The 14,631-nt window shown below is 45.6% G+C and overlaps 1 protein-coding gene across 1 annotated transcript; it reads left to right on the forward strand.

Moving 5' to 3' along the window:
* The first annotated feature begins 744 nt into the window (after positions 1-744).
* MARCO (macrophage receptor with collagenous structure) lies at positions 745-13,485 on the forward strand. Its single transcript, XM_062606397.1, has 15 exons — positions 745-1,002; positions 2,958-3,059; positions 3,423-3,656; positions 4,077-4,112; positions 5,338-5,382; positions 5,753-5,860; positions 7,085-7,192; positions 7,297-7,341; positions 7,874-7,972; positions 8,077-8,122; positions 9,138-9,190; positions 9,340-9,447; positions 10,647-10,688; positions 11,554-11,730; positions 12,051-13,485. Exons 1-15 carry the CDS (start codon positions 822-824, stop codon positions 12,179-12,181), a joined length of 1,515 nt encoding a protein of 504 aa, XP_062462381.1. The 5' UTR covers positions 745-821; the 3' UTR covers positions 12,182-13,485.
* The last annotated feature ends 1,146 nt before the right edge of the window (positions 13,486-14,631 follow it).

Genomic DNA, 14,631 nt, shown 5'->3' on the forward strand with positions numbered 1-14,631 from the left:
GAACCCTGAAGCAGTGCAGATCAGGACTGTCAAAATTGAGGGCCTCTACCCTTGCTTTTGCACCCATGCTACCTGGGCCATTGAGAATGGCATGGTCACAGCATGATCATGAGAGATGGTAAAGCATACCCCCTGAACTTCTTTCTCGGGCAGGAGGGCACAAAGTTCTCATTGCACCTTTTGCCTTTTAGAATCGTTTCTGAAAACTTCTTTTTAATACTTTTGAAGTAGAATGGATTTGCCTAGAAGTGTTTTTAAAAGCCTCTCTACTGTAAATCTGCTCCCTGTGTGCACCTGAATCACATCCATCCCTAAATATCCACTTGGCAACACAAGTACAGTCATGCCCAGCTCATCACCTGCACCAGCAAGAGTAGATGGCTTCAGGCTCACACAGAATAGTCAGCTGATCCACCCAAACCATCAGATATGGGCTGGATATGAGCCCTTACCCCAGTGAGGAAGATGCACAGGTAGTTACTATGGTCCAGCTGATCGGTGGTAACCTCTCAGGCCACCCTAATTCAAGGAGGGTTCTGAGCTACTCACAATAAAGTAAATTATCCAAATTCCTATGCAGTGTGTGGCAGAATATATGATAATGGAGGATTCCTCTTCCTCCCTGCTGGTGTCAAACCAGATCACAGCTGCACAAGCACTTTTGAAAGGAGAGCACAGAAGTGGATGTAAAAATCCCCACATATTTTTAATGTAAGCCTTTAAGAGACAGGTGCAGAACAGAAGGCTTCATTCAGCACTGGGCTGTCAGGGTGTGGATTTCCAGCTCACTTCCACCTGAAGCTCACGCTACACTTTCTTCCATGGCCACGCAAAGCACTGAGGACCCAGCAGCCACGCAGGTGAGCACAGACCCGCAGCCCAGGAGATGGCCGTGTGATGGGGACTGTCCTGAGCCTCCAGTAGGGCAGCACATGGCAGAGGCATCATGGGTGCAAAGGGCTCTGCCCAGTGCCTACCGAAGGCTTTCGCCTGCGAGCTCGGGTGAGTCATTTGGCTTTGCAAAATCGAAATCAACCCTGGCACAACCGGAGACTCCAAAATGTCAAATGCCACAGCAAGGTCTACAGCCACAGGTTTTACAGGATGAGAGCAGAGATGAAGTGGTAGGATCTGTGTGTGAGGGTGTGGAAAATCAGTCAGGGAGGAAGCAGAGTCCTGAAAAGAGCTTTGGCAAGTGGGCTGCAAGTGTCTCTGCTCCATTTTATCCCAAACCCATTTGGGCTTCAGCATCCCCATCCCACCATCATTTGCTTGTCTTCACAATTCCTCCTGATTCTTTCCCTCCCTGCCCTACAGTTCCATACCATCACTAAAGTGTAATCTTGGTGCAATTTACTGTGCTTTTCACTTGCATGCAGTGCTGTACCTCCCTTCCCAGGGGATGGATCTCCAAGCTAATATTGAACTTGGGATCTTCTTGGCTACATAAGGAGGTTTATTTGTGCTAGAAGCAAAATGACCGCTCCATGCCCAACCCCAGCAAACTGCACAGATGTTGAATAACTCAGGGCTGAATGTCTTGCAGGATCCTACCCAAGGTTCCATGGACATGGTGTCCCCAAGTGAGTGCACAAAATCAGCTGAATATCTTAGCTGTGGGATTTTTTGAGGAACTGTTCAAATTACCACATCACAGTTCTCACAAGTTTATAAAAACTGAGTAGATAGGAAAAGCATATCAGAAAGCACATCAAATCAGGAGGCAGATAGGAAGTCCATTTCTTTATTGTCCATAATCTGACAAGGCTTTAAGTTAGCCACAAGAAATTTGTCATGAAAATTAAAGACAGATACGGGGAAGATGGAAATTCGAGTGATATGAACACTTTCAGCATTTCAGACAAGATTGGGTTTGCTTCAGCTGCTACCACAACCTTTCAGATAAGTGGTAAGGATTCTTTTTATTAAATGGATTGGTATAGATTTTATCTTATCTATTAAAAAGCAGTACACAAAAATGAGATATTATATTTGTGCTGCCTATTAAATTGCTTTAATAATGATTTTCCTAATAAATTATCTTCCATTTAAAATGAGAGGTATATGAAAATGTCCTTTCTAGCCAAAAGCTGATGCTGAGAATCACAAAAAATTAGTTCTTTTCCTGTTTTAGAAAATGCCTGATTTCAGTGAATAAAACTTTCATGTCTTAATAGTTGAGATACTGTAATCACCAGAACAAATACAAAAATGTAAGTGTATGAATTTTTAGCTGAATATAAATATTTCATTGCTGACTAAACCATTCTATTGTAAAACTAATTAAACCATTGTACTCATTCAAAACCAAGACTTTAAACTCCTCCTTACATTACTTTGAAAAAACTCGACTAAAGGCAACTCAGTGAATGCTTGAAGTAGGTATAAATATTTCTGATTTTTTTTCTCCCTAAAACCCAAAAGTCAACAAAGCAGTTTATTTCTTTTACACTTGCTGGTGACAATTTGTTTAAAATGTTGCAGCTTGTTTTCATTTGTTCTGCAGTTCAATTTATTATTTCTTTTTCATTTGTTTCAATGCATACATGATTCATAGCTGCAATTGCATGTATGTGTCGCTCTTGATGGAGAGGGCATTCAACCCTCTTTGAATGACACCATGGGATATAAAAAAGCAATGGAAACAGTTTATTGGTGCAGAAATGGGAGAGCTACAGCATGCTGTTATAGGCTGGGCTGAGTTGTGATGGAAGTGAGCTGGTTAAATTGGCTAAGGAAAAGATGGCCAAGTGAATCGAACTGAAAAGCCTGGGTGAGAGGAAGGCAGCCTGCCTTGCCTGCAGGGCATGGCAGCCTTGCAGAGGGACCTTGCTGCTCCCTGTCGCTGAAAAGCACTGCTAATTTATCGTGGCCAGGCCTTAAATAGCTGGAAGAGAAGGGAGTTAGTAGCAGGAGTTATGTGAGATGATGTCTAGCCTACTTCTGTTGGGTTTTAGAGCCTCAAATCCAAAGAAAGCCATCTACATGCTGTGCCTGGGCAGTCCTCGGCGTTTACCTGCTGCTGCTGACAGCCGGCCAGGGGCTGCTGGCATACAAAGGTAAGGCTGCAACCTTACTGCAAGCTTGACATCAAAAGACAGCTTTTCTGGACATGGGCAACTGGGGATGAGCACGCAGATAGGAAACCTCTAAGGGAGCATGGCTGTTCCTCTTACAGCACAGCAAGTCAAAGCAGCCACTGCAGGAAACCATTCCCCCACCCCATATATGTGCTTTGCATTTGCAAAAGCACCCCTGGCTGCACTCTTGTCTGCAGCACTGGCACATTAAAATCACCTCCCCAGGTCAAACAGTGGTGGTATTTATCCTTCAAGGGTGCCAAGGAGCAGCTGTGCCGAACAGCCATTTCCCAACCAGATCAGGCAGGAAATATTCACCTCATGAGCCTTTTGTTTCCTCAGTTTTTAAGATGCAGAGAGAGATACTGAAATTTCAAGAACAAAATACCTCCTCTACAGAAGAGATTGTGGAAAGCTTCTTTCCCAGCAAACTGCATTTGGAGAGAAACTCTAGAGAGAAGCCCATGGGAAACAAAGGAGAAGACTGGAGGAGAAGCATGGAAGAGGAAATCACTGTAATTAAAAGCAGCAATGCAAACCTGATGATGATGATGAGCAACATCACCCTGATTGCAGGTATAGGTCCATTTCTCCATGCTGGCTGTATAGTGGAGAAAGCTGGTTCTTCTGCACTGCTGGAAAAGCTTGGCTAAAAACCTAGTTCAGATGAACAAGTGACTGGGGCAAGATTTGGTCCTCTTGTCAGTTGCTGATGTCCCAGTGCCCAGGGCTGGACACTTGCTTCAGATGCCTTGGGTGGGGATCTTCACACATGTGGGGAAGCCAGAGCACAGCCTTGTGCAGCTTCCCTGGATCCTGCTGCAGCTGCACATGCAGTGGTGGACTCTCCCCTCCTGAAACTTGTACACCTGGGCTCTGGGTGCCCTCTGAAAGGGTAGTGTCCTCAGCTCAGACATCAAGCCTATCAACCCCATACTGATATGTTCCACACTGAGTGATGACTACTGAAAGAGATCCATTTAATATTCATTTCAGGGCCTCCTGGACGCCAAGGATATCCTGGTCCGCCAGGTATGTTGGTAAATGAGCCGTAAGCAACTTTTCCTCCTTCTCTTTTTTCCCCCTAAGAGACCTGAAGTGAGTGTTTGGACTTTCAGTCTCTAGACCCATATCCTACTCAATGCACAGACACCCAGTGCCCTGACCATAAGGGTCCTGTTGCACCTTCTGAGTGATCCCCCAGGAGCCCAGCTTGCCCAAGTACTGCCACAGAGGTTGGTGACCAGCACAGGGGAACAACTCTGGCTCTGTCTCCTTACTGCTACCCCACCAGAAAAGCTCAGGGGTTATCTGCAGTAATCATCTCAAATCTCCATGTGAGACAAGAGAGGATGCGTGAGGAGGTTATGTGCCTGCTACAACCAGAGGATAGCTGGGTTTTTTGCTCCATACATACCAAGTCCTGCTGTCCAGGTCACTCCAAGACAACTCAGAGAGACCTCCTTAATCCCTGCTCTGCAGGGCCACAGCTAAACAGTGTGTGTAACAGTGGCAGATTTGGGACCTTGCCCACTCTGTCCCAGAGGAAATGACCACACAGACAGGAATGAGCTGGGTGTGAGTGCTCCCCTACACAGTCACACATAAGCTGCTGCCCTGGGCACCTGGGGGTTTTGGGTAGAACTACACTCGCTGCAGGAGATAAATATCTTCAGATTGTGAGGATGCTGCAAGCACTAATCTAATGTTGGCTCCACTTTGAGCAGAGGTTGGACTAGGAAATAGTTTCTGTGATCCAATGATAATGATCTAAAGATCCAGTGATGATGATCTAAGATGCAATCCTTGTTAGGTTAGGTCTGTATCTCATCCATCCCTAGTTCTTGGCTACACTGATGAGTTTTTCCAAAGAAAAAAAACCCCGAACTAATAAAATTTTTAAAAATCATGTTTTCATATTTTTCTGGCTGCACTTACAATGCTGAACCAGCATCTCCTGCCAAGCACCATTACTATATATGAGAACCCAAACAGTTCTGTGCATTTTCAGGAAAGACATCCCCAAAGGTCCCCATGAGCTGGGCTTGGCTGGAGGACAGCTGGCTGCTGCCCAGCCATGCACTCAACCAAGATCCATGGTCTTTATTCAAGACGCTGTTCTGGTCCCTGCCAGTTGAAGATTGGCCTCAGTGGTGACTGAAGCAGTGTGCACAAGTGATGATTAAAAAATTCATCTCTTCTTAGCCATTACTGTGAACAGATGATGTGTGTCTGATATATATATTTTACTTCTCAGGGATACAGGGATTACCAGGGATAAAGGGAGAAAAAGGATTCCAAGGTAAGGCTTTTCTGACACCTGAATTACTTCTTTGGATGAATATAAAGTGGCTTTATGGATGATTTTATGGGCAATCTTGTCTTTAGTCAAGGTGTAAGTCAATGGGAATGTCATTGGAGTTGAAAGAAATAAGCATATGTAAAACTAATGAATGTGGACAAAAGCAAAACTTAGCTCAAAAAAATCTTATTCTAAAAGTCAACGTGTGCTGGTTATGGTGGGCCAGTTCTCCACTGCCACCAGCATCACTCTCAAGCAAACATAGAGCAGAGTTTGGCTCGTGCCCGCAGCTGAGCCACATGGCCTGCTGCTGACATTCACTAGATACAACACCTGATGAAGCATTAAAAAAGTGGTGTTGTCCTCACAGGCTTACGTGGACTGCCGGGTGAGAAGGGGAGTAAAGGGGATCCTGGTACTCCTGGCCCACGTGGTGAACCGGGAGTGGGAGGAAAGAAAGGAGAGATGGGTCTTGCAGGTAAGACTTCTTCATTACCTCAAAATTTTTAAGATTCTCCTGTTTAAACTCATTCTACTTAAAACACCAGAAGAAGTCTCCATAGGTCAGCATTTTGTAAAAATACAGGCAGCCCTGCTGAGTGAGGGAGCAGGACACAGGAACCTGATCTAAAGGGACTTCATTTCATATCAAACTTCAGCAAAGCTCCCAGAGGAGGGCTGGGGGAAGGGGGCATGAAAATTGTTGACTCTGTACCATGGAAGTCTCTTTGTAGAGTGACATTTGTTTAATGAAAGCCACAAGTATTCAATTGTCAGCCTATTCCACATTAAAGCAGAATTGTTTCCAGTAGGATAAAACCTGTTTCTGAGAGCTTTATATCTTATATATAAGCCTGACTTTTATACACCTTAAGTAGAAGAGTTAAGCAGTGTTTCTCCTCCGTAAGCATCTTCTGAATACTGTTGTTCAGTGGTCTCACATGGGCTTCACCTGAAAGCAAGATAGCAAAAGGAAGCAGATGTGTGTGGTGCAGACCATGGAGGACAGTTGGACAGGTTGGTTAGAGCTTCCTCAGATCTTCCATCAGACCACACATGCTCCAGCGCACTTATTAGCACAAGTTGTTCCAGAAGAGGAAAGTGAAAGTAGGATTACCGAAAGGCAAGGACTGTGGGATTATTCTGTAGCGGAAAGATTAAGGTGTCTTTAAATGAGGCATTTTCAACTAATTCAGTTCTTTGGGACCATGCTGATCAGCTGTTCAGAGAAGAGAAGGCTAAGGGAAGATGTGGCAATTCCCTGGAAGCATAGGAGTGGGACACACTGTCCTCCGTTTCCATTGTGGCTAGGAGAAAGGAAGGGTTCAGACTGCAATAATGGGTATTTAGAGAACAAAACATTCTAGTGGTAGAGATAATTTGAGGAATAGACTGGGTAAGTGTCATGGCACCACTGCAAGTCTTTAACAGCAGGTCAGAAAAACATCTGGCCAGACAGTCTGGCAGAGCTGGAGGTGGCTTAGGCAGACTATTGAGGTGCCATCCAGTCCTGTCCTCCTACAGCTTTAAGGGAACGCCACTCAATGGCAAATGCAGGTTTGAGGCCAAACTCTGCTACTTATGCAGCTACACGGAGGTGCTCCACTTCCTTCAAAGATGAATGAATAAGTTTGTTCAGTTTGATTTTGCTTATTTAAAAAAAAAAAAAAAGTTTATACACATGCGCTGTGCTGTTCAATAGGTCCTCAAGGACAGAAAGGTGAAACGGGCAAGAAGGGGTACCCTGGGCCCCCTGGACCAATGGGTCCTCAAGGACAGCAGGGAGTCCCAGGACTGCCAGGTTTCAATGGTAAGTGCGTGCAGAGGACACAGCACATATGCGTGGTGCAGGGCTGCCCTACCTGAAGTGTGTGGCTAAGCCTCATTAGCACTGATGCTAGGATGTTGTTACAGGTAGCATGGGGGAGCCTGGCCGTCCTGGGCAGAAAGGAGAGGCAGGTAAGCATACAGAACATGTAGTTTTCTGTAGAAATATGATACTGGTCTTTTTTTAGATGATGCTTCATGACAAGGCTAGATCCCAACATGAGCAAAAGATGATGATTAGATTAAAAAAACATTCCAGTGTTGTGTAAAATCATTCCACAGCCTTAGCTGTTTCATTTGGACCCTGCTTACTGTGCAGGAGAATGAGTGGGAAAGAAGGGTCCTGTACCATGGAGGGTCATGTCCTCTTTCTTGACATGTGTGCACACAAGGACAGAAAGTGGCTGCTCTGTTAGGACAGCACTCGTGCCTTTCAAGGCTGACAGTCTGCAAGGACAGTCTTTCACTCCAGACCAGCACTCACTGCACCACTAAGACTAGTGCTGATAGGAAAGGATTGCAATTCTGAGAAACCCAGTGACAGTTTTGCCTTCATAGGGTCAACTCGATCTGCATAGAGCAGGGGTTGGTGATCGAACTTTCTTTTTTTCACTGTCATATGTCGTGTTGCATTTCATATGTGCTGCTTTTGCTCAACCTCAAGGTGTAACCGGACCACAGGGACCTCAGGGAATTCCTGGAATCGAAGGCACACCTGGTCAGAAAGGGGAGAAGGGGGACCTGGGCCCCAGTGGTAGTCCAGGTACAACACTACTGAAACCTGTAACTCACTGAGCAACTACTCTGGTCTTACTTTGTGTGATGGCTTCACCCTTACTGATTTGCTTTTAATTTTGGGAATACCAGGCATTCCAGGACTCAGAGGTGAAAAGGGAGACAAAGAAGTACCAGGGAAAGGAGAATAAAAGATGTTCAGGGTTGACAACATGCATCATGCAGACACTGGAAAGGGGTCTACAACAGCAAGGAGATTTGTTGAGTCCTGTTCTTGGAGCCCCAACACATCCCAGGATGCCATATTGGGCCTGGGCCTCTGCTGGGGTGTTAGCTGTTCCCTGGAGGAGTTGTTTCTGCAAGATGAACAAGGAGGTGATGTTGCCTACATTTTTGTGTAAATAGAAAACACACAAAGCAGCATTTTAAGATGAACCAAACAACAACCTCCCTACTGGAGTGAAAGACAAATTGTACTGCCTGTAAAGTTGATGGGGACGGGTTATTGAACATAGAAAGACAGCAAGCATTTGTCCTGGGCTCCTCTGTAGCATTGCAGGAAGAGGTATCTTCGGAGGCCAACTTAGAGCACATAACAAAAAGGCCTTTTCTTTGACCTTACATCTGACAAAGGCCACCTCTCTGCCTCAGGCACCCAAAAGACAGGGTGACATTTTGCAGTACAAGCCTATTCCCATGTATTTCTCTTGAATCAACCATTTTAACCCTGAATTTATGTAGTAACCTCTTATATCCATCAGGAGGTGACAAAGGTCCAAGTGCTGCACCCTTCTACTTTCATTGATACCTGAATGATAAGGATGGGAGTCACCCGGCCCAGCATTATGTTTTTACATAGGTCTGATGCACTTAAATGTACATGTCAGGCTCTCTATACAGTAACTGAAGACCCACCTGGAGGAATGGTTTCTACCCCATCAGTGGAATTTAGGATATGGAATAAACGACCAGAAGTTGATTGACTTCAGGAGAAGACAATTCTCCATTGCCTGTATTTTCTTGATTGATGGGGTGTGCACTGCGTATAATGGGAAATAAGAAACCCACTTGAGAAATAGATGCCTATGGTGTGGACAGCTGAACTAGATGAGTTGAAATTCATTACAAATACTAGTTTGCATTCACTTTTATAAATGTATAAATATCTGTCTTATAATATTGTTTGTTTTGGTGATCTTAGGTCTTCCAGGGCAAAAAGGAGCAAAGGGAAACCAGGGCCCACCAGGTAAACCCTTGTTTGACAGCATGACTTAGTCTGATGACGCAAAGCACTTTAAATGTCACATTTCACTTCTTTGCATCAATGTGAAATGCTCGTCACGTGCCTTTCCTTGGGAGGGGACAAAGGCAATGACTTTCTTGCTTTCCACCCAGGCAGCCTAGGCCTAACTGGTCAAAAAGGAAGCAAGGGTGATCATGGCAATCAGGGTCCAAAAGGAGAACCAGGAGTAAAAGGAGCCAAGGGAGACCATGGATTCCCCGGTAAGTCTGTTTGCCATGGGGTCTGTGGAGCTGATGGTGCATTCAGGTTTGGGACTCTACATCACAAACTGGCACAAGCATGTTAACAAAGCTCATTCGGAGGAACTCAGCAGACAGATCAGTCAGACAGATATGCAAGTAAATAGATATATTAGATTTTCTCAAATCCCTGAACTCACAGAAAACTGGAACAAGCCATCCTCCTCTTGGTACAGAGACATCCTGCAGCATACCACACTGCTGGGATATATCCCATGGCAGTCAGGAACACTGAATTGGAAACACCAGTGCTATTTAACCATGCCTCATTAATTGTAGGACACAAAAATAGTTCAAAAGAGCCAACGCTGCAGCTACTCCCAACCCTTACCCCCTCCCTTCTGATCACAGAATGCTTCCACAAACCATAAGACCATAATGTAGTAATAAAAATCACCAAACAGTAGTTGCAATAGACCACGTGAAGCAGCCAGTGTTACAGATGGTTTTTCTTTTAATTGCTCACATAGAACAGTACAAGAGTCCTCAAACATAAAATAAACTAGAGCCTATGCGAGGGTCCTCCATGCACTCCTCTTGTGGAGCTTTGCCTCTGGAGGAGGGTAAAAGTGTAATTGGGGTGACTCCGGACTAGGGACTCCCTTCTACATGGGTGTCATCTCCTGGTCCCAGGAAGGAGACAGCAATGTGTGCTTTGTGGAGGTAGCTTCTGGGGGAAGAGCTCATTGGGTCTTTTTCAAACACTCCTGCTCTCAAGACCAGGATGATGCACAGAAATGTGGAGGACTGTTGGGAGTGGCTTTCTGCTGCTCGGTGCCAGTACCTGGAGAGCAAATCCCAAGATGTAGATCTTCCTGCAAGTACTCTGGGAGATACCATGCCTGCTTCTGGAAAGTCCAAAGGCTATCAGAGATGTAACCTTGCAGGTAGCAGTGGGAATAAGATAAGCTTCCCATGAATGAGTGGATGGGATTTTGCAAGTGGTCCTTTTCTTGAGTCACATGTTAGTAAGACTTTGCTGTATGGTATACTAGTTTTCCTGCCATGTTTCTTTTACATTCACTTAGTCACTTAAGGGGGTGCATTCTACAAGGGGACAGAGACCTTATATCTCTGACTTAACCAATTATTCAGGAAAAGTTAATAACTGAATTTTTCCCTGAACAGCTGTCAATTTGCTTTTTTTTTATTTGGAACAGGTTCACCAGGAACAAAAGGGAGCAAAGGTGAAAAAGGAGCAGGTACTGGACTTCTATTTCTTCTCTACTTGCCCTCTGGCATTGAAGCTATCTGAAATCAGGACCAACTTGCCCCCTGTGCACACTGGTTAACCTGCAGCAAGGCTACCAGAACCAAGGGGTCCAAGCTCTGAGCTGTAGCCTGGTGTCCCTAGACCCAGGAGAGAGCTTTGAATTGTTTGGATTCACCTGGAGTTTTGTGTGCAGTTCTGGTGTCCTCAACATAAAAAGGACATGGAACTGTTGGAACAAGTCCAGAGGAGGGCCATGAGGATGATCAGGGGACTGGAGCACCTCCCGTATGAAGACAGGCTGAGAAAGTTGAGGCTGTTCAGCCTGGGGAAGAGAAGGCTGCGTGGAGACCTCATAGCAGCTTCCAGTATCTGAAGGAGGCCTATAGGGATGTTGGGGAGGGACTCTTCATTAGGGACTGTAGTGACAGGACAAGGGGTAACAGCTTAAAACTTAAACAGGGGAAGTTTAGATTGGATATAAGGAAGAAATTCTTTACTGTTAGGGTGGTGAAGCACTGGAATGGGTTGCCCAGGGAGGTTGTGAATGCTCCATCCCTGGCAGTGTTCAAGACCAGGTTGGATGAGGCCTTGGGTGAGATGGTTTAGTGTGAGGTGTCCCTGCCCACGGCAGGGGGGTTGGAACTTGATGATCTTAAGGTCCTTTTCAACCCTAACTATTCTATGATCCTATGATTCTATGAGTTACCAGTAACTTGTGGTCCCACCCTGGCTACAGCCATGGGGATGGGAACATTCGTCCAGTTTGGGCAGTCACTGCTTCTGTCTTTCAGTATGCTTTTTTCTTCTTGCCTATATGACCAGTAGAGTTATTTTCTTCTCTTCTGAACTGTCAGGCAGCTTGAGTCCTTTTGTACGAATTGCGGGAGGGGGCAGGAGAGGCCGAGTGGAAATCTTGCACAGGGGGTCCTGGGGAACAATATGTGACGATGGCTGGAGCACCCAAGATGCCACTGTGGTCTGCCGAATGCTGGGATACACCCGTGCGATAGATGCCTTCACAGCCACAGCAGGTGAGTCCACACCAGCTTTTCACCTCCCCAGGCCTGGCATGGGAGTTTACGCACACACAGAAAGCACCATAGCAAGGTCCTCTACATGAGCAGCAAGAGAGCAAAGATGTTCTGAAAGGGACAGCTCATTTCCCTTGGGATGGGGGAGCTGCATGTCCATTGCTGCTTGAACTGTGCCCAAAGGCTTGATTTCCAACAAGCCAGCTGTGCAACCCAACCTACCCCTGCTGTCCACAGGGGTCTCTTTAGAAAAAAAACAAACATATTCTTTTTTTAGTCCAACAGTTTGTTTGTTTGTTTGTTTAATTCATCTTCCAAAGGCTCTGGAGAAATTTGGCTTGATGACGTGAACTGCAGAGGGCATGAGTATTCAATTTTGGACTGTGAAAAAACAGACTGGGGTGTGAACAACTGCTCGCACAATGAAGACGCTGGGCTGGAGTGCATTTGATGGGACAGAGAGGCTGCCCTGGGAGCCGCTGCCTGCCTCTGCTCTCTATGTGGCTTTTCTTCATAACGTGAATCCAATTTAATCAGTCTGTGCTTATGGTCTCTTTACCAGGTCATAGTAATATTGACAGAGAAAGTTGAATTTTCCATAAATCGATAATGGTTTCAAGACCCATAGGTAACCTGAAACATTTCAGCTGTCACTAAACAACCAGAGACCTGGCACGTGAGTCAGTTCACAGCTTTTCCAGTTATGTGACAGCAGCTCATCTGCAGTAGCTCCCATGTATGTGACCTCTGAGTCCACAGAGAAGGAGAGATGGTCCACTTCAGCTTAGTGCAGTAGGAGAGAACAGGATCAGTGTGCAGAAACAGACAGCTACTGCAGCTGAGCTGGCTAGTCCATCTTCATCACAGTACAGTTGTGAATCTAAGCCTAAAGCCCTCAGTGAAGTGCATACATCCAAGAAAGCAGATGCTTAGAAATCATCAGATGATCTTTCTGGCATGAAAATAGAAATGTTCTCCAGAAATCATGCTGATCACAGGTTAAAGTGAAAAAATAAGTGCCTGGGATCTAAGTGCCATACTGTCCTGGTTTAGCACAGACCTTGTTTTTGACCTTGGCCAAGTCCCCTGTCCTATCTGTCAGTGTTTCCTAACCTGTCCTCAGAAGCAATACTCCTTACCTTATCTGTGCATAAAGCTAAGCATTTCACACCTTTAGAAATTAGATGCTTCAGTAAAGCAATAGAACAATGAATAAAAGTTATAATGAGAAAGTATCAGATAATTAAACTTCCAGAGTGAAAATATGGACCCCGAACTGTGGGCTTCTACCTTAACTGAAAGTGTTATATGTGTCTGAGATAATAGCTGAGGGGCTTCTCTTTCTTAAGGATTTTTTTTTCTTGAGTCTTACCCTTTTCCACCAGCACAGGGCATCTGGGAGGTGACAAGCAGCCTCTATCAATGTGGCAGGGCACTTTGCAGCAACCTTCTTGTGTACATTTGATTCCTGGCTTTGGTTTAGAGAAGGCAAGGATTACTTGCCACAAATGCTGGTAGTCCTCGTATTTCGTAGCTGGTGGAAGCATGAAAAACAGTGGCTTATCTGCACAAGAAGAGACAAAAGCTTTCTGTTCTGGTAACGAGCCCCAGCAGCACTAATTCATGCTAAGCACCAGAGCTTGGGCTAACACAGGTTTCTGCAGGGCTCCCACAGACAGTGCTGAGCCTGCATGGGTTTCCTTCATCTTTCTTTGTATGTCAGTTTGTAAATAAAATGTTTGTACTATTAGGAGATATTTATAAGCTGCATTCTTGTCTTGGTACATCAGCATGTGGTGCTAACACTCCCATTTTCTCACATTCCTCCCTAATAGGGTACGTTTGTCACCAGTTTTCAGGGTAAATGTTGATATACTTGAATTTTTCACCAGGCAAAACTTCCACTGAAGGGAAAGTCACCATGTTCCAAATGATGACCCTTTGGCTGGACTTAAATTCACGTAAATCTCCTTTTTGGAGAATGGGCATCCAGAAAATAGCAATTATGCCAGGATTCAGGTCAAGACATAGGGCTTATATCTACATGCCCAGGGCAAAGGACACCACAGACCAGCCCATCTTTCCCTACACGCAGCAGGAACAGATTCAACCCAAGTTACTGTCCAGCAGTGTGGCCATAAAGCCCCTGTCACTTCTTCACCTTGCAGCACTGTTGCGAAAATCTGCACCCTGGAGACAGAGGGATTTTGTGCCAGTTTGGGAGAGCCCATGCCAACACTGAAGAGCTCAGTGCCAAGTACACAACATGTCATTCATGTTGCAGGGACTAAAGGAGGAAGCAGGATGTGGGCAATGGAGGGAGGTCCTGTGTTTAAGCTCAGTGGCACCACAGCTTTGTTACAGCACAGCCCTGAGGAAGTGCTCAAGGTGGCTCAGGAAGGCACACAGTGGGGCAATGGCTGCAAGGGCAGGCAATGCCACTGCTAGAGGGAAACAGGCCAAAACATTCCTGGCAGCATTGCCATAGCCCATTTCATTCAACTGAATGCAGGAACCATTATGAAGTGTCTGCACCAGTACAGTGCATTCTGGCCTGGGAAGGGAAACAGAGGGCTCAGGACCAGGACCTGTGTTAATATTACCATGCTGGTAAAGCCAGATCTTGGCTTGAAAACAAACGTTGCTATCATAAAGCAGCTCTGTATGCCTGGTCCTGAGCTGGAAGTCCAGCCAGATGGGAGGAGAGCTGTGGGCACAAAGCTCACACAAGAATAAGAAACACAGACATTTCTGCCTGCTAAAGCAGAGCATGTCTGAGCAGCAAGAGAACTGAGCCCAATAGAGGGTGTGCCATGCGTAAGAAATAGCATCCCCTGGAGGGGACCGCTGTGGCCAGCCAGCTCGTGGTGCCTCTGATTTCATACTCCCTGACTATGTAAG

This window comes from Pezoporus occidentalis, unplaced genomic scaffold (genome assembly GCF_034315485.1).
Source record: "Pezoporus occidentalis ecotype Australia unplaced genomic scaffold, CSIRO_AGI_Poc_V1 ctg12, whole genome shotgun sequence".
Classification (NCBI taxonomy): domain Eukaryota; kingdom Metazoa; phylum Chordata; class Aves; order Psittaciformes; family Psittacidae; genus Pezoporus; species Pezoporus occidentalis.

Excerpts from the sequence above, each read along its gene's own strand:
- MARCO (XM_062606397.1), top strand. The coding sequence starts at position 822 with ATGGCCACGCAAAGCACTGAGGACCCAGCAGCCACGCAGGTGAGCACA. Across the intron at positions 3,657-4,076 it reads CAACATCACCCTGATTGCAG|GGCCTCCTGGACGCCAAGGA; the intron begins GTATAGGTCCAT and ends TATTCATTTCAG. Across the intron at positions 9,191-9,339 it reads GGGAAACCAGGGCCCACCAG|GCAGCCTAGGCCTAACTGGT; the intron begins GTAAACCCTTGT and ends CTTTCCACCCAG.